Below are 20,659 nucleotides of genomic sequence, written 5' to 3' on the forward strand. Positions count from 1 at the left end.
ACAAATAAGTGCAGACAGCTTGAATCTGTGGACCTCCTCATCAATCCATCCTCTCTCTTTCACGCATTATTCATGCTTTTGTCCATCAGGAATGGATATAACACAAATGGGCTGTTGTAAGGTTGAATGAAAACATTATTTTATTATTATAACACAAGCTGCTATTGAGACAATCTTTTCTGTTTATCACATAATATATGCACGTTTGGCAATGTTATTAGCAAGTGAGAAGACATAGCAGCAAAGGCCAGAAAAGGGGATGTTTTTAACAAATCACTGTCATCTAAATCAGGAAACTGCTGTCTTTCTTTCTCTCGCTCTGTCCTCGTTTCTCTCCGCTGTGCGGATGTACAAAGAGCCAGGGAGTTGTTAGTAGGACCGCAGAGAATTACAGTGTTATTCTTAGTTTTCCAGTCTGGTAAGAAGCAGTCACGTCCTCTGTTCAATTCCCTAAAAATGACTTTCCTGAAGGGATGATCATAATTCATGAGCAGTGAGAACATTTGTATTTTTCATTACTAAGGATGTGTATATCCAGCATTACACGCTCCACTGGGCTACTTCATGTCTCCACTGATAATTTACTGTGGTCAAGGCTGTCCTGTCGAGGTTTTCAGTCACAGTTCCTGTCTCCACTCCAACTGCTCCAGCCAACTCGCCCTTCTAGAGACTGGATCTCACTACTGTCACTGACTTATAACACTGACCAGCTGTTTAATCCCAGTAGTGCTGTTCAGCCTTTTCCTCTTCCTCATGCCTCTCCTCCTCCTACCTTTGATTGCATGTCCTCTGTGGTTTGTTTATGGAGCACCGCCTCATTGGCCGAGAACCATGTGCCAGAAGGCTCCTTTGGACCAGGTTGTAAAGATTGAAGCTATCCACCAAATACGCCACCGTGTGAAGAAATGTCAATCATATGGCTATCGCTCCCTCAGGCTGGTGTGATGTAGGGTTAAGAGTGAACAGGGTATTGAGTCTACATGCCAGTGTTCATTTGAACGACTTTATGTTTGAAACTAGAATGCTCCACCCTGACACAACGCTCTTACTTACCACATTTATATCTGGATTATTAATTAGATTTGCACCAAACTGAACACACTCATAAATATCAGTGTGCTTAACATGAGAGATTTTTCATTAAAATCTATGACTATATAAAAATCAACAAAAATGTTGCAGAACACCCTGTCTCGCAATGTCAAAGAAAGTCAAACAAATGTACTGGATCTGCCCCCTGATCTGGATCAGCACCAAAATGTATTGGATTCTTACCTGACCCATACCACATTCTCCCACCAAGTTTCGTGGTTATCGATTTAGTAGTTTCTGGGTAATCCTGCTAACTAAACAGCAAACCAATAAACACAGACAAAACAATAACTTCTTTGGTAAACATTTGAATTTTTTTATAAGGTGCCTGGCGAATTGCTATAAAGATTAAGCACTACAGCATAGTTAGCATTAGTTAAATTATGTATGAAAAATGTATGATAAGCATGTTACTAAAAACATTTCCTTACCCATCCTTGGACTCTTAACGACTGCCGCTTATAAATCATTTAGCGCACCATAAATCTGAACAACCCTGAAGGCGCCAGGTGCCTGACTAGCTGTTTGCAGAGATTAGGCTGTGACTTGCTGCCAGCCTTGCAAGTTGTTGAGTGTTGTCACTTGTCTGCAGGTTTATTCTAGTATGTCTCCTCCTCATTTGCCCCTCTGTAATTCTTACGCTGTTAATTACCTGTGCTGCTGAGGAGGCACAAGGTAAATGTCTATTAGCAGTAATGCTGTCTGAGCCAGCAGAGAGTTTTAGTGTCTGATAGTTGGCTGCGTACTATGTGTGTGTGTGTGTGTGTGTGTGTGTCTGTGGTGTGTCTGTGTCTGCATAGTCCGGATGTGTCTGGAGTGTGTCTCTATTATTGTGCCATATTACTTATAATACCTGTCATTCACACAGTATACAGTATATTGCTCTTGGTATCTTCCACAACATTAATAAACACTTGTGTTAGGTATCTACCATCTCACAGACAGTGTGCAGTGTCAGTGTGTGTGTGTGTGTGTGTGTGTGTGTGTGTGTGTGTGTGTGTGTGTGTGTGTGTGTGTGTGTGTGTGTGTGTGTGTGTGTGTGTGTGTGTGGTGTGGTGTGGTGTGGTGTGGTGTGGTGAGAGAGAGAGAGAGGGGAGTTGTCACTTGAAGAGAATCAAATTGAATTATACAACCCAGTAGAGCCCATGTGATTTTTACATTCTGCTTGGTATTCATAACAATGTCGTGACAAGAAATTCTTTCCTTGTTATCTCTCATCTTCAGTCACGCGCTTCTGATATTCAACAGTATATCTGGGATGTATAATCCTTCTACTTTGGCAACAGCTATGGCCGTCCTTAGACGTTTATTTGTACGTATGTCCATCCCATTCTCGTTAAGGCCATATCCCAGGAAATTATACAAATTTGGTACAAACTTGCACTCAGGAATAAACTGATTAGATTTTAGGTTAAAGTCGAGGTGACATTCTTGGGACCAGACAGAAGGAATTACATCTGCCACAGACGTCCTCTAGGATTCAAGGATGACCTGATTACAATTTTACGGTCAAAGGTCAAGGTCACAGAACACACTGTTGGCCATTACTCAAGAATTAATAGGCTAATTATGTCTAATTTTCAGATAAATGTCCCACAGGAGGAAATTATGAGGTGAAGACATTCAATATGCAAAATGTCAAAGGTCATCTTCAGCGTGACATCACAATCAGAAACTCTTTGAAAACCACATAATTCAGGAACAGAAGGGATCGTTACCATATTTCTTGTAACTTGACTGGTCGACTCAGGGATACGACCATGAGGTGCTAATTCTGGTTTATCTTCATATCATCTTTGCAAGGGTTTACTGTCCCTGTCCGCCACCTCATTGTTTGTTATGCCTTGGTGGCACATATGATGTTGTTTAATTGATAGTGTTGCCAAGGCAGCTGACTGCTGCTTCGTGGTAATAAGAGACCACCAATGCAACGTGCCCCAGACTGAACCAAAACACGTATTACTACTAATGCTATAAAGACTGCCTGTTACTAGACCTAAAATTTCCATGTCTAAAATCTTTTGAGCACTTCAAAGAGCTCTTGAGTTGCTCTCTTGAATGGCTACTGTCCCATTTGGAGAAACAACAGAGCCAGTAAGAGCTTTTGGGGATGTGACTACCAATTTTCTCAGAGTGAGACCGATCAGGACTTTAAACACTGTTATGGTCAGCTCTATAATCCCTTCTCGTGATATATTCAAGTAAATGTAAACATAGAATAATTACAAACCTATCATGTTCTTGATCCTTTTCTTTGTCATTATTCTTACTCCAAGTATGTATTTGACTTTAGCAGGGATACGTCAAAGGGACATAGCGACAAAATCATTGAGCCCAGTAGCCCTTTTTTATTCAACATCATCTGTTTTATAAGTCTGATACATTCAGATGTCATAAGAGACAATCAACCTCTTTGCTCGCTCCCCCTCCAGCTCGCTCTATCACTTCTGCTCTCTCCAGTGCCTTTTTGTGCAGCAGGATCACTGTAGGCGTCGTGCTTATATGAGATCTAGGTCACTGAAGATGCATGTATGTGTGTGCATGTGTGTGTGTGTGTGTGTGTGCGCTTGCTGTCTGCATGACATCACCTCCTTCTCTTTAAATAGCTCTTCTAGCCTCTGTCACTAAAGTTGTAGCTGTGAAGTGAGCACACAGCTCCGGATCCTGGGGGAAAGATTATTAAGAATGTACGCAGTATAGCACTAAACTATAGCTGTGTGTGTGTGTGTGTGTGTGTGTGTGTGTGTGTGTGTGTGTGTGTGTGTGTGTGTGTGTGTGTGTGTGTGTGTGTGTGTGTGTGTGTGTGTGTGTGTGTGTGTGTGTGTGTGTGTGTGTGTGTGTGTGTGTGTGTGTGTGTGTTCTACAGGAGAGCTCTATGACCTTGCTTTATATTCTTATTGAAAAACTCCAGCATTTAAACACATACCAAACCCTCCACTGTCTGTGAGTGTGTGTTTGTATTTGTTTGCACACAGTATGTTTTCCTCACCACATGTGTTTCTCTTACTTGTTGTGATGGGGCTGTATGCATTCTGTATATGGGCTTGTCTGTGCAAATATGCATGTCGATTTTGTGTGTGTGTGTGTAATGAAATTGTAGGCAGCGAGGCACACCCATGGTTAACCTCAGGGTGGGGCATGCTGCTACTCAGGATGTCACAAACCAGCAGCATATGGCAGCAGTCCCTGGCCTCTGCTTTGAGATGCTCTGAGCGATGTGATGAATGGAGACTGTCGTCACATACACTACATAGCACGGACAGTATTCCACAACATTAACCAGCTAGCGAGCTCTTGTGCTAGCTGCACAGCCCTCTCCCTGCAGTAGCGTCATTCAGCCCAGAGCCATGACTCTGCAGTAGAGGTGTGGGTCAGAGAGTTGGAAAGGGGAGAGGGAGGGGAAGGGCAGGGTACCTGCACTGTCAGCAACATCCCCACACTCCATCCATCTTTCTCGCAGGCTCTCTCTCCTTTATCCCCTCCTCTCTTGCTCTTTTCCCTGGTGTTTGGCAGAATGCTTAGTCATTGCATTAAATCAATAGCTGAAAGAATACATTAAAACTCCACCACATGTACTTGTTCCAATTAAACTGCAGTTTGATAAACCACTACACTCACACATGACAAGTCATAGCTGATACATGCAATCACAATAAATAGAGCAATTCTAACATGTCTGTCTCTTTGCAGCCCAAACTGATGGCAAAGGATTTGCTGGATCTCGTGGCCTCTCACTTCAACCTCAAGGAGAAGGAGTACTTTGGAATCGCATACACAGACGAAACGTGAGTTTAAAAACTGCAGTATATGAGATGTCTCTCAATAGCCAGAGCTGTTCCTTTAGTTTATCTTGTTTGCTGGAATGGGTTTTGTCACTGCTGCCCCTGGTAAACAAAGGAATAGAGAGATCTCTAGAGTGGAGTTCACAGGGACGTTTCGATGGGTTTCTTTAATCTCACAAAACCAGTCTCGGTTTCTTGCAGTGTCACTGACACCTCCATCAGCGCTGCTGTCATTATAGACAGAGTTAGAGAAACTGAAGCTAAGGAGGATTCTCTGTCAAACACAATGTGGAATAGCAGGCTTAATTTTCAGTTACTTTAAAAAGACACAGCCACATGTAACTGCCATCTGTTTCAGGTTTATAATATAAAATGTTTCCACATAATGTGACTGCTCCACTACGACCTTTTAAACTAAAAGTGCCCATAATTGACCTTTGTTGCATTAATGAAGTAATCTAAATACTGCACAAAGACATGAACAATTGTAAAATGTATATATCTTGTTATGTCCTGGCTGCTCCTTAGGAATTTTCAGTGTGGTTCTATTGACTTAAATTGTTTGTTGCAGCCGGATTTAGGTATGAAATGGCTGTTTGATGTAAAAATATTCTCTTTTATCTCATCTCCCTGGCATATATCCTGTGCTTTTTACTTGTTTTTCACTTACAGATGAAAGGTAAAGGGTTGTAACGCGTTGTGATGTTTGGATGAGGCTATGATTGTCTTGCTCTGGGCTAGCAAAAGGTTGTAAGGGCCGTGTCTGCCAGGAGGCTTGTTTTGAGAACTGTGCTTGAAATGCAAAACTGACATTCAAATTAGCTTTACTGTGTTGTGTGACCTAGAAAGATATAAGCACCACAGCGTGATAGCCCAGAACAAGTCGTGCACGCATACGAAGGATTTACATACAGGCAAACATTTCCACCACCTCCATGTCTCTACTTTTGTTTCATCTCGTGGATCTGCTGATGTCAAGCAAGAATGGCCTTTGCTCTGTGGCATTTACACAGCTGTGAAACATTCTGTAGCCAGTGTCAGTCCAGCAAAGCAATATCAGCATTGCAGTCCTAGTCTCCCAGGGCTAATTCTACGGTGTGTGGATTTTTAAGGTGTGCCCGTGGAGAGCAGACGCCTCAGCTCTGAGTGCTCAGTGGTCAAAGAGACTGTATGGAGGGAGGAGAAATGGAGGGAGAGACAGAAGGAGGGCGACTTGGAGGGAGATGTTGCTCAGTTGCTCAGGATACCATGCAGGGTTACCAGGGTGACAAGCTGTCTCTGCAATTTCCCTCTGTTGGAGAGGGGAGAGAGAAATTAGAGGAGGTGCAGAGAAACGGGGGGAATTGAAGGGAAGGGAATGAATGGTTACACAAACACAAAAATAGAGCGTATTGAGGAGGAAAAATTATTTGTATAACCTTGATGTTGTGATTCAGACATCTTTGGATGAAAGCACTGATTATTTGTCTTCCTTTGTCTCATCAGGGGCCATTTTAGTTGGCTGCAGTTGGACCGCAGGGTATTAGAACATGAGTTTCCCAAGAAGTCTGGTCCTATTGTCCTCTACTTTTGTGTCAGGTGAGTCTTTTCTTTTCTTCAGTAACTAAGTCACCTCATGTACACATATCATCTGATCATAGATGGTGGTTGAATGTGTGTGGGAGAGAGACAGAAAGATGGAGAGAGTGTGTCGGTGTGTATTTCTGTAAACGCACATGCAGTCATTTGGTAATGGGAACAGATTAACAAGGTTAGTTATGACAAGCCCCTATGAAATTGCTTTGACCCCCAGTGTTTAACTCCCGCCACAGGGCCTCTCAGCCAATCATGAGCCACTGAGACCTCATCAGTATGCTGTGCATGCAAATCCCATCACATGGCTTCACGGCAAAGTGCCATACTCCAAACAAGGTGGCAGAATGCTTCCCCATAGGGAGAGAAGTCCTATCATTTCTTGTATAAGCCAGAGCTGTAAATGTTTATTTTGACACAATGAAACAAACAAAAGTTACAGTCAAATGCTGAATAGGGTTGAAACTATCATTGTGTTTAAATATAAAATATGATGATATCCTCTGTGGGCTCTAATTATTACTGTTTCTGTATTAGGCCACGCCCACACCTGTATATTTTAGTTTTAAAACATAACTGGCACCCACTACTTTTGGTATTAACCTCCATCCTAAATGAACCGATCACAAGTGGACTGTGTTAAGTACAGATTTGAACACTGAATACATCCTGAGATTTGATCACTTAAACCACATTCGAAGGCGGCCTGAGACTCTTGTGGCCCCATTGTTTTAGCTGTGTGAACAGGGCTCCATAAGGATCGTCCTCTGACCTGCAACAGTTTCACAATGAATCATGCAATTGGGGTTGCTTGAGACACATTCAGGACGTATTTTGATGAGGTGTGAACATATACTGTCCCTAATGCTGTTCACTTGTGATCAGATCTCTCAGGACAGATGTTAATACCACGTCTGAACAGGGCCACTAAAACGATGACACTGTTAACCACATTTACTCCCTGATTGGGTCTCAATGGTCATGACTCCAATGCTGGCGGGGGGAATGCAAAGCTTTGCTAACCCCAGCTTTCATTTACTCTCCACCTTGTCATTGGTCCAAGCAAGGAAATCCCTGTTCTCACTTCTCATCATCACTGTTTCTCATTGATATATTTTCTTCAACTGAGCAACCAACTGCAGAGCAGACAATCTGCTTCGTGTTCACATCCGCACATGAATGACTAAATGAATGGTCATTTGATCAAATTTAGTGTGGATGGAGATCATTTCTGATATGCAGCTCATGCGCTCCTTAAAATCAGGTCCTCAGTTAAAAGCCAACATTCCTATAACCTGTTGTGACAGAGTAATGAACACAATCCCACACTCCAATCCCAGCCTTTATACTCGTCACACAATGACTCCACTCATATAAAACTCTCTCGACTCACACACAGGTCCTGGATCATTTGGGCATATGTGACACAAATACAGAGTGCATGCTTGTGTGTGTTTTTTTTCTTGTTTGCATGTGTGGGTGCTTGAATAGGCTTTGGAAAAGAAAGAAAAAGGCACCTGACCTAAGAAGAGATTTTCTGATCTTTCTTAGCCTCAAATGAAAACACTCAACCCTCCCAACCCACTCCTGCCCCAGAACACACAATCACAGACTCACTCGCATGCACACACAGGGACTTTCATTGGGACCCTGAAAGGGAAAGACAGGGCTTTGTTTCGGGTCCAGCGGATGTTCTCTGTCCCTAACATATCTCGATGATGTCATATACACCCTAGGGACTGAAACTTGGTTAGTAACGCACATGGCAACGTGACGAGCATTAACCCTTCCTAACAATGTGAGTGAGCAGTCATTTCCAGCTGACATTTACAACACGGCTCAATTAATGCCACAAAGAGTCGGCCGTACAGAAATCATGTGTAGCACATGCACCCATTGTTCATTATATGTTGTGGGTAATGTAATGGTGAGATGAATGCAATATATAGTTGGTATTACTCCTTTTTTGGCCATTTCCAACCTTTCAGATGAGTTACACTGATGACGTCTGGTACTGACTTATTTAATTACCCCTGTCTTTGTCTTAGGTCAGCCATAGAACCATATTAAACAAACTATATTGTATGTTTGTGTCTGTAATGGTGGCAGGGCGGTCAGGCTGGAGGTCAGTGTGTGTGTATTTGCATAGACTAATAGGTGTTTGAGGATGTTGGTAGCAGCGCTGTGACATCATGAACTTTAACACCATTTGGAGGCTCTATCCCCCCCCCCCCCCCTCTCTCTCCTGCAGTTCAGCCCAATCTCTAACCTCAATCTCTCCAAATGTCACACTGACTGCACCACTGCTACTCCCACCCCCCTCGCTCTGTTCGCACGCCACCATACTTCTAAATCCCCCTTTTACACAGAGGTCCTGTAATATAGTCATTAGGAAGACTCTCCATTATGCTGCTTTTACTGACCCGAACCAGCTTGTGCTTATTCTGCTCCCGTGTTTGATTTAACATAGCATGCCGCTGTTCCCTGAATCGGAGGGATCGTGTGTCCAAGTCCCATCAGCCTGCCCTTTTACACATATAGCCATCCAGCTCTGTGATTACATCAGTTACTGGTATAAAAAAAGAAAAATGGTCATCCTACCATTTGGTTTTCATTCCTTTTATACAGAATATTAAGGTGGCATAAAGGTGCAACATTCCTACCACCATCAAGCTGTGAAAACGTGGCTTAGGAGATACATACATTCAGCATTCAATAGGAACAACCATCAGCCCAAATGTCAGGCCTGAATCCATTATCAGTCCGTGCATATTGGCTTCATTAGCACAATGACAGGTTTCCTGGGTGTAGGTGTCTGTGTGTGTCTTTCTGCAGGTGCGTGCACATCATATATTTGCATGCTTGTGTGGTATTATTGTGTTACTAGTAAATGCCAGGCACATGCCCACCGCCTGCTGATTCAGTGGGTGTCTTTTTGCATGCTTGCTGCTGTGCTGGCAACGTGTGTCTTTGTCTCATCAACACAGTGGCTTTAATTAAATGTTCACACTGGATATTGACAAGGTTCCTCATTCTCTCTTGCAGCTCAATGGGTAACGCGATTTACACCCTCCAGTATTGATCCCCCTACAATCTCTTTCACTCAATACCTACACACACTCTCACGCACACAGAGGAGCACATTCATTCAAGTGCGTTCATAAGAACATGTGCTTGGGTCACATTATGACCTCTTCACAGAGGTTTATGAAGTCATACTGAGGGTGTTTATCGTGTGTGTGGATACATCTGACTTTCCTGTGAAATATTATGGACAATGCACGGAGGGGGCTAGAAAAGATATGCCAGGGGACACATGAGAGCATCTGCACCACATAGCATCTTTTTGATATAAGTTACCACCAGAGTGGAGCTAACAGTGAGCAGCTTCCTACTGTATCATCCAAGCTCCCCTCTAGCTCTGCATGCATTCATGAGCTAAATTTAGACTGCATTATTATGTTAGTTCCCTGCTCACCACTCTGCCAGAAGTGGGTTACTGTGCTTCTCTCTCTCCAGTGTGTGTGTCTGTTAGTGTGTGTGTGTGTGTGTACTGTACGTGCATGTGGAATCACTGCTGATGAAGCAGAGCGGTAAACAATGTGTCCAGTGCATCATGTGCACATTCTATCTGCCGGTGAGTGTGTGTGTGTATGTGAGTTTGTTTTTGCACATTCACATAGTTGACGCTCTCACAAACTAATAGTGTATCATGGACTGGCACCATGGTGTGAGAGAGAACTGGTTTAAAGTGGATGTGAGAGGACGATGCACTTCAGATCAACCTTTGGTATGGTGTGCCCCCCTCTGGTCACTTTAGTCACTGCACTATTTCTGTCACTTCTGCACAGTTATAGCCTGCATGTTCAATCTGTTCTTATTTCTATTTGTGAAGAAAACACATTGTGCATCACTAATGGTCCTTATGGGATTAAAAAGATTTATCATTGTACCCAAGGTCAAGCACTGTCATTGTTTCCTTTACTGTTGCAGATTTATTGAGGTTTTTCTTTCTGTGTTTTCAGATTCTACATAGAGAGTATATCCTACCTGAAGGACAATGCCACTATTGAGCTTTTCTTTCTTAATGCAAAATCCATCATCTACAAGGTAAATGCATTGATCATAAGGTGCTATATATTTCCAGTACAGTTTATCTGTGATAATGGTCAATTATAGTGTTTATCCAGAGTCCCATTGAGCCGTTGAGATTCTTAGAAATGTTGTATCTATAAGAAGGATTTGCTTCTGGGCTGTAACGCTGTGATTATGTTGAGTATCGGCCTCTGCACCGTTACTAACATGCCACTTCATCAGCCCTATTTCTGCTTCTAAATGAAGAGATGCCCCATGAGGCCATCTTGGACTGCGGCGCTCCACACTGATTGAGGGAAGCAGAAAATGCGAACCATTTGATTCAGCTATTACCCATCATGCAATGCACTGCACGACACTCCAGCAGCTATTGAATCATTTGACACATTCATTGCCATTTTTCAGTGTTGAGGCATATTTATTTGGGCTGTTAAAATGGCACTGATAGTAAGCAGTAAGCAGAGACAAACAGCAAGTTGCAGAACACTAAAACCCTAACGCAAAATGGACACACAGGTATTTGACAAATAGAGCCTAGAGATGTATATTGTGCATTAAGTAATTGACTTAACCAGTTAACTAGTTCATGTTCTACTAGTTGTGCTTTAATAACTTGAAGTTATTCGTTATGTCCAGAGGAGGGCGTATGTGGCCCAAAGGAAAATAACTATCTATACATTTCTCAGTATAGACCTAGTAGAAAATGATGATATCAAAATATATATTAAATTATTTTCTGTGCTGAAACTGGTGGCGAGTTTCCTGTTAATCGGGTCCAGTAAATTTTAGAAATGTACATCATCCATGAATGAAATGAACTCAGAGCTAATATGTTACTTAGAATATAGAGTTTTCTTGTTCATCTAACATTGTGAAATAGTCAAACAAACCTGAGTGTCCATCAGAGGCTTCAGGTTAAGCTTATAGATTCAGTTGAAAATCTACATGCAAGTACATGTATCAATGTGTCCGTTAGCAAAATGCTGAAACTTGAAGAACAGTCACGATGTAGCCAAGTAATCAGAGATAAAACTGTCCCACAAACAGAAGGGATCTGGATCCTCCCCATCAGCAGCTCTGGTAAAATGTCCTTGAAGAAAACACCTAATCCCAATCTGGTCTTTTATCTCACATCTCCTGATAAGAACATCAGCTGAAAAAAGTGTGAGGGACAAATCATTTCCTGTGAGATGAGGATCCCAGAGGGACAGAGCTACAATGTATTTTAAGTAAACCTGTTGGTCAGATACAACACAATGAGAAACATTTAGATTCTCTGCTCTGGGCATAAAGTACAATAACACACAGTGTATGATGATTTTAGGGAGAGTTTACCACCCAGGGAGGGTTTACACTGTCTAGTGTTTCATTCTGGCCGTCAGATCTCCCAACTAATTAAGAGGCGGATTGTAAAGGGAACATTCCTGGCATACTTGACCCACTACTACTCGCTGCCCTTATCCTAATAGTAATAGTAATCAGTAACGAGAGCATCCCTGCCTCCCCTCAACCCCCTAAAAAATAAACTTTCCCAACCCCCCATCACTTTCCCTCTAATCTCTGAGCTCCATCCTCATGAAATTAGAGAAGGGAGAGAAAGAAACATGGAGGGAGAGTGGTAGGAACATGAAAGAAGCTACCGACCCATTTTTGAGAAATGGATGACGTTCAGAGACATGTCTACTTTTACTCTCCACTTCAGCATTTTGTATGTTTTGATGATGCCAACAAACGCAGAATGTTAAACTCACGTCCTCTGTCTTTTCTTTTCTCTTTTCATTTCAGGAGCTTATTGAGGTGGACAGTGAGATTGTCTTTGAATTGGCTTCCTATATTGCACAAGTAAGATAGTGTGTGTGTGTGTCTGTGTGTGTGTGTCTAGATATTTGTCCTTTTCCAGCACTTTCTCTCCTATCCCTTTCTCAGAATAGGTTAGTCCATTAGCCATAGTACTGCAAGGTTATGTTACATATAGACTGAGTGGTTTGGTGTGTGTGTGAGAGAGTGTGTGTGTGTGTGTGTATGTGTGTGTGTGTGTGCAGATGTACAGTATCAGGTATCTGCTCTGCTCCCTCTGAGATTTGACTCCAGATGGAGGCTGTTTCTCTCTGATTCTCGGGCAGTAGACCTGCCTGCATGTTCACATTTGCAAACAGAACAGAAACACACATTTATATCTCACTATATTCTCTTTCTTTCTCTTCTAAAGGAGGCCAAAGGTGATTTCACCAGGTAAGCGCACAACCAATCAATCTCATGTAATGTACATGTGTTTGTCCTCGTAGCCGGGAGCATTTAGATTACAGGTCATGGCGAACAACAGTGATAAAGCATCAATTATTTAAAGGGATCAATAAATATTACACATATCCCCCTTTGGTAACCAGGGGGATATATAAAGAAAAAACGTCTGTTGTCTTGTTCAGCAGTGCATGCAGTGATCTATTTGTCTCACTATTTATGACCGTTATTATGATTATGATGAACCACATGTTGGGTCAGGAGGTGAGCATCCTGGCACCAGATTAACTCACCAAGAAATCAAATCTGTATCGAGTTTTTCCAACCAAGGAACCTTGTCTCATAAAAGCGAAAGGTCAGTTACAGATCGTAACGTTCACAAGGCTACTGAAACCACACTGAGGACTCATGGGTAATATATAGCCCTGTAGCAGTCATTGTGGTGATGTAGCTCATCGTGAGGCGAGCTGTTGCTTTTCTGATTCTCTTTCCCAGCTCTATCCTCTTATTTGTGTTGCTGTTATTTTTCTTGATTGAAAATCCATCATGCTGTCTTGGGTCCAGACTTCAAAACATAACATCATGATACCAGTTGTTTTTTTTATGGATGTGTTACGGCTCAAGCTACTTCTCTCCTTTACCAGTCTTTATGTCACATATTCTGTCTCATCTGTTTTGTCCCTCGTGATGGGAGTAGCTGGGTTAGTACATTGATATTTAGAAAGTAGCGGCACAGACACAGACAGATGAGCCATAGAGATGATATCAGTAGTCTGTCTTTTCCTCTGCTCCCCTGAGCATCGAGGTGTATCACTGACAACTGTCTATGTTTCCAAGCGTCATTTACATTTCTCCCTTCTATCCCTCTTCTTTCCATCCCTGTTCCACTTTATTTCACTTGCTTTCAGCCTGTGCTCAAGAGAAAAGCATGGATTACGAGAGTTATTTCCTTCCTGCTTAATACAGAGCTCATGATTTCCTGACACGAATTAAGAAAAACATTAGCATCCATCCTTAAACACATATTACTTAAATCCTGTAGAGACGGAGCTCCACAGTCATGAAGATTACATTACACGTCAATTATCGGACACTTTTATACAAAGCGACCTCCAATTAGTGCATTTACATCTATGAGGGGCCATTCGGGGTCCAGCATCTTGCTCGAGGACACTCCGGCATGGGCTGGGCCGCCGACCTTCTGGTTGGAGGACGACCGCTCTACCCCTGAGCCACAGCCGCCCACAGATGTTTCATGTGAGCTTCTACGGCCCACATGTGGCTCTTCAGACGCACTGTACATCTGTGTGATGTTGGCTTAAATGTGTGTCATCCCTCATCCCCCCTCATCCCTTTGTTGTATCGCACAGATAACAGACTAGAGCAGTCATCACCTCTGACCTCATTTCCGTCTGTGAAAGGAGTAAATAAATACAGCATCCCACAGAGGGCTGGAAATGTGACACACGCTCTAGACATTCCTCTTCAACCTCCTCCCACTTTCCTTACCCCTTCCTGCGGCACACATGCCTCTTAAAGAACTGTAGACCCTGCGCTCAGTAAAGATCTTCATTACCATGAACTGTCACACTCTTCCATGCACATCTCACTGCTGCTCTTCCAAAACACTCAATTATGACGATATATTGATAGAAAGTGGGGAATAATTTTCAGACTGCATCTCCCAGTATGATGTAAAGACTTGCCTAAGTGCTCACACTCCAATGTGTTTTAATTTTGTCATTGTTAGAGCCGTTTCCTTATGGCCAGCTCCCCCACATATTCTAACAGGGTACTTACTCAAATGGATATCTACCAATCTATTCTCGCAGCTGCATTCACACGTAGAAGAACAGTTGGGCGGGGTGGACGGGATGGATGTCTTCCAAGTCTTTAGCTCATAGGTTGTCATGTTCCCAGGGCTTTCCCCAATCCTCCGGGGCCTTAGCAAATGCCAGGGAGAGGCTGGGGGATTAGAGCGGGATATTTAGACCTTTTGCCATTGGAGGTCTGAAAACTGAAACCACGGCCAAGTCTGTTTGGCTCGCTGTGTGGCTCTGTCTTATTTACTTTGTGTCTGTCTTTACCTTTTTCCTCTCCCATCCCTGTTTTTATCTCCCTTTATTTAAAGGTGTGCGTGTGTGTCTCTGTTCCAGTTTTCTCTCCTCTGTTTCCAACTGTCAGTGTCCCTGCAGCTGTTCAAGAATAGTTCCCAGTTTCGGAAATACAGAGCATTTAGGACATCTGTATTCATTCCTCTTGACTAAACGTAGTTCCTGTCTCCGCATTCTTTCAAAGTTAACATTTCAATTCTGAGAGACTTCTGGGAAAAAGTTTTCCGTTTCGCTTTAGCTTGTTATGCTAGATATTTTAAGCTTTCCTCGTTCAACAGTTCGGGAGTGTTGATCAGGCAGCTTTTGCATGCAACCTTAAGGCCTACAGCAGAAAATTGCTCTTTCAGAAGTAGTGTTGACCATGTCTTGTGGTTTCCTCTCCTCCAGCAATGATGCAACCAGGTGTGACCTGAAAAAGCTGCCTGCTCTGCCCACCCAGGCCCTAAAGGAGCACCCATCCCTGGCCTACTGGTGAGCGAAAAGTCCATTATCCAGAAAACCACCAGAACATTGCACAAGCTTTCCCTCTCCTTCCTTAATAATGCTCTTTTTCCTCCTCATTGTGTGATCTCACAGTGAAGACCGGGTCGCAGAGCATTACAAGAAGCTCAACGGGCAGTCCAGGGGCCAAGCTATTGTAAAGTAAGTGTGTGTCTGTGGTTGTGTTTGTAGACTGTATGGAAGGTTGTGTTCTCTGTAACCCTTACATGTCTGTCTTTCTGCTCCTCACAGTTATATGAGCATTGTAGAGTCTCTGCCCACATATGGAGTACATTACTATGCTGTTAAGGTACAGTTTTACTACTCTGCCTTTTCTTTTTTTCACACACACGCACCACACACATTTTTGTTCACTCAGAATCTGCAAGCAGGCAGCTTGGGATTTGGAAATAGGAAGGAGCTAAAAACTAATGTACACTTCTTCTGTATCGGTCTCTCCTTCTGTTTTTATTTCTCTCTGTCCGTCCCACCCTAATGCTCACTTTATCCTGTGGTTTTTTTGTTGTGTGTCGTAGGACAAGCAGGGGATCCCTTGGTGGTTGGGTCTGAGCTATAAAGGCATCTTTCAGTATGACCACCAGGACAAGATCAAGCCCCGGAAGGTGAGATGTTGCTTCCTCTGATTTCTTTACCCCAACAAGTGTAGACTACACAGCTTTTGGCTCACCTCTCAATTAACATTAATAAATTCACAAGTATAATTTAAACAACTTTATTAATTTTCTTTTGCTTGTGTGTAAACATAATAATCTTAAAGATATTTTTCATTCTTTTCGCAAGATCTTTTCTCTGGCTTTCTGTCTGTGCCATGTCACCTCTGTCCATTTGTGCCATTCAGTGATTGGTGGTATTGTTTTTTGCAAGAACACGAACAATGCAGAGCGAATACTACACTCTGGAGACGTGCAGTCTCGGAATGTTTTGCGTCCTGTCCTGCTTTTATTTCGGTGGATGAAGTCCTCCCCCCGTCCTCCCCCCGTCCTCCCCCCATCCTCCAGACTCCACCCAGCGGGTCGTCTGTGAAAGTCTTTCTTACCTCACCTCTGACCCCCAGTCGTGTTTGGGGCCTTCATCTCTGGCATTCAGCCATGTCTCATAGGTTGTTAATGGGGTTAACAGCGTCCCACCATACTGACTGATCACCCAGGCACATACAGTGTTGCTCATAAACCCCCACACACACACACACCAACAAATGCTTGCACTCTCTCACACACAGGAACTCCACTGAACTCTGAACTCACCATCCTGATGAATACTTCCTGTCTGCCACAGCTTTCCTGTTTGCTGCTAACACTGTGCCGAATGTGTGTGTCATGTTAAGTACATTCCAGTCACGAGCCCTAATCCTGCCTCATTCCTGAATTCTCCAAATCATGTGGCTGCCAGGGTGTTAAATTGCCATGGTGATGGGGGGCGGGGGGGAAGCACCTTCCAATTGCAATCCACTTCACAATCCAATCACACTGGACTCAGACACAAATGCCAGATTACGCAAGATAGGAAGCCTGTGAAAAGGTCACAAACCATGTGTTTTTTTTATAGCACAATGTTTATAAAGCAAGAAAGTTATTGCTTTGATTGTGATTAATGTCACATAAAGAAAGAAGGAGAGGTGGAGGGAAGAAGGAGTTAAAACCTTCAAACACAAGTGACTTATCAAGCATTCAGCTGCCATAGCAACAGTCAGTGTGAGTCATTGGTTTGTTAAGCTTCAGTTGTGAGCCCCTCACTTTACCTCTCTCCTTTCTTTTTCTCATTCTCCCTCGCCCTCGCCCTCGCCCTCACACACACACACACAAACACACACACACACACACACACACACACACACACACACACACACACACACACACACACGTGTTTTGAACAGGAGAAAGAGACTGGGCCTCCTCGTTGGCAAACTGTGATTGTAGTCTAAGAAGTTTGACTGAAAAGAGATTTGTTCACTGCAAGTCTTTCGACTACAACCTCCAGTGAACACAGTTGGGGTTTTACAGAGAAAACAGAGTTGCTTCTTTATTAAAGCTGGTCATCGTTTCACAGTAAAAGACTCATAGAGGTCACCAGCAGCGTTCCATGTTATTTTAGTAATGCGAGTCATCCCTGTTTCAACAGACTGGAGGAAGAGCATTTGATTTGGTGATTAGTCAATCAGCCGGCCAGTCCACTACCAGTAACCACTGAGTCAGAGTGTAATCACCAGTTTGTCACTGTTCACATTTTCAGCCCAGTGAGGGAGAACACTAATTATGTGACATTTTGAACCAATTTGTTTATGTTTTCATCACAAACCTTTTTATTTATTAATAATTGACTCCATGATGTTCAGCAGAGCCGTATTATACTGTAGGTGTGTGGGTATGTGTACTAAAGGCAGTTGCGTTTAATTTGTCTCTTTACGAGGGGAGTTCCTGTTGTTTCTAAATGAAAACCATCCACTGCACCCTCCACGTTTATTTGGGGATACTACTTTTACCCCTCTGCTCACCGCAGGCCACATGCAGCACACACACTGACAGGGGCCTGCAGCCTAACCACACACGTGCTAATGCCTTGTTAGTGGGATCTGACTCATTAAGGGAGAAATTATAGGGTCTGTGTATTGACTGACTACCAGACTGACTGACTTAACACGGAGCAGCTTCTGTCGACACCGATGAAGCCACAATGAAAAACAAAAGACTATAGTGAAAACTGTCGTCATCTTACTTGCATTTCAGTGCAGGTTTCTATTTTCTGCAGTGGATTCACACACTCATTTACTTCAGCCAAACTCTGTCTATGTTGCATTTTGAGCAAATAAGGAGCTTTATTTCCATTTCGGGTTTTTCCTCCCACTGAAACACCACAACCAAAACAAAAACAACAGGAAGCAACCCCACTGTATAACTGTATTTCCATGACAACTGGTGGATGTGGTATTGCTCACCAGAACCCCACCTATTGGTGAAACAATAGTCTTTGGTACCCTCAGGTCCACCTCTAGAAAATAACAACACGTGGCCTCACAGTTATTCTGGCCTTTGCTATTTAAACGTTCTATTCTTCCCAGAGTCCACAGGGAGTCAACCGCACAGAATAAAGACCTTTACCCTCTATCTCATCTGACCTTTTTCATCTGTAACGGATGTGTAATCATGTTCACAGATATTATTATGAGACAGACATGGGTTCGTGCATATGAGCACCCAGTTGCTTGTGAACAATGACCAGTGACTTCCCTTTGTCGTGTGTGTGTTTGTGCCAGTAAGTGTTTCACAGTCAGAGGGAGGATTTATAGCTGACGCACATAGACATGCAGGGCCCTCGCCCTAATAGCAGAACAGAGTTCAAGAAAGAGTCTGTCTGCAGGATTTCATCAGATATTAAAGCTATTCACAAAGTAGTCACAAAGACTACAAAGGTCCCATTCTCACAATATGCATATGTTAGGAGCAACCGTTTGAAGCCGCACGAAAACACAACACAAGATGTCTAGTTTTAAACTCGACACTGACCTTGTTGCCCTTTGTTCAAAGTCGTGTAACTTTTGTTAACGTTCTCCATTTATATTTAAACCCAATTTGAACATGAAAAACTTATCCTGAAAACATCAAAGTCCACTTACAAAATTACCGCAACACTGCAAAAGATAACTGTAGTGGTCTCGTGCCTGAACACAGTTACAAACACCTGTTTTATCTCTACGGCTCCGCTCCACATGTAGCCAGCACACGCACACACACACACACACACACACACACACACACACACACACACACACACACACACACACACACACACACACACACCAAAGCAAACTCTCACTATCTTCCCTGCCCACTATTAATAGCACCATGCTACATTAGCACTTCACACTCCATTGAAAATTTACGGTACACAAAGAATCTTGATAAGAGCACCAGTTTGCTTTCTTCATACTCATGCACTACACACACACATTGTGCATAAATACATACATTAGATTGTGTTTACATTCTGTCTTGGTAATATTTCTCCGCCTCCTTCCCTTTCCTCCCTGTCATCCATCTGTCCATTGTTTTCCCAGCCTGTTCAAATTCCTGGGCTGTGACCTGTTCCTCCCTCAGCTCCTTTTCTCCTCGTTCTTTTCCTCCCTCATCCTGTCATAGCCGGGTCTTTGACTTTGTTTCGATTCCCCCTGTTTGCCTGTTTTCTACTTCCCTCACTTAATGGCTGGTGCGTGGCTGTCAGACGTTTTTGTGTGTGCGTGGTGTGTGTCCATGTTTGCATGCCTGCTCCAGCTGATAGTTGCAGGCCCTTTGTGTTCTGAAATAGCCCACACCACCTTTTCTCTTAACAAGAAACAGGCTCCGACAATGTCACTGTGTGTGCGTGGGTGTGTGTGTAGAACCGAGGTCTGACTAAACAAAGCAAGAGCACTTCAATTGCAGGGGCCACATAAACCTTTTTCCCCCTTCATCACTCCTCCCCTGACCCCTTGTTACATACACATACACATACACACACACACACACACACACACACACACACACACACATACACATACACATACACATACACATACACACACACACACACACACACACACACACACACCTCCCAGCCACAGGGCCCAGAGCAGGAAGCACAGTCCCTGAGGGAGGGAGGAGGGGTCAGGAGGAGGGAATGCATGAACGCCCCCTCCCTCATAGCAAAGCTCCAGGAGAGGTGGAAACCTAACTTCACACACTTTCTCTCGACCAGCACACTCACACACACACATGCCTGCAGATGGTGAACACCCACCATCCAAAAACGTTCTGTTCCCTTGCGTCTGGGAGGATTTAAGCAACACACACATGCTGCGGAGTACGTCTGGGGGGAAACTTTCTCGCCCAGCTGGCTTTGGCTTCATTTAAAGAGAAGCCGATGGTTCATAAAGTAGACGGAAAAGAGAGGAGGAGAAAAAAAGTTGAGCAAAGGAGAGAAAGCCTCCTCCCTCTCACACTGTCTTTCTCTAGAGTGAGGTCATCCAGCGCAGGGATCCGCTGTGGACAGGACAGCCTGGTCTGGACCTGATCAGAGAGCCCCAGACGAGGTCCTCTTCTCTCCACCTCCTTCTCTGCTCATGACTCCTCCTTCCATTTTTCTCCTCCTCCTTATCCATTGAATTTTTTTTTTCATAACAAATTGGAACATACATAGACGAGAAAAGAGGATTTGGCTGAAAGCTGTGTGGATTTAGTGTGAGGCTTGTTTTTGCACGAGCAAGCCCTGAAGATTGTGTGTTTCTCCTGA

General features: G+C 43.4%; 1 protein-coding gene across 8 annotated transcripts in view; it reads left to right on the forward strand.

Annotated features, from left to right (window-relative positions):
* frmd4a (FERM domain containing 4A) overlaps window positions 1-20,659 on the forward strand; it is a 70,401-nt gene that overhangs the window by 35,826 nt on the left and 13,916 nt on the right. For 6 of the 8 annotated variants that reach the window (XM_053426628.1, XM_053426627.1, XM_053426625.1 and 3 more), the window contains exons 3-11: window positions 4,783-4,877; window positions 6,360-6,452; window positions 10,472-10,556; window positions 12,327-12,383; window positions 12,751-12,773; window positions 15,284-15,367; window positions 15,473-15,538; window positions 15,629-15,686; window positions 15,913-15,999. In XM_053426628.1, coding sequence (XP_053282603.1) covers window positions 4,783-4,877; window positions 6,360-6,452; window positions 10,472-10,556; window positions 12,327-12,383; window positions 12,751-12,773; window positions 15,284-15,367; window positions 15,473-15,538; window positions 15,629-15,686; window positions 15,913-15,999 — 648 coding nt within the window. Of the gene's footprint in view, window positions 1-4,782; window positions 4,878-6,359; window positions 6,453-10,471; window positions 10,557-12,326; window positions 12,384-12,750; window positions 12,774-15,283; window positions 15,368-15,472; window positions 15,539-15,628; window positions 15,687-15,912; window positions 16,000-20,095; window positions 20,460-20,659 lie in introns of those variants that run through there. The other 2 variants (XM_053426631.1, XM_053426630.1) reach the window with 1 other exon arrangement.

Source organism: Pleuronectes platessa, chromosome 7 (genome assembly GCF_947347685.1).
Source record: "Pleuronectes platessa chromosome 7, fPlePla1.1, whole genome shotgun sequence".
In the NCBI taxonomy this organism is placed as follows: Eukaryota; Metazoa; Chordata; class Actinopteri; order Pleuronectiformes; family Pleuronectidae; genus Pleuronectes; species Pleuronectes platessa.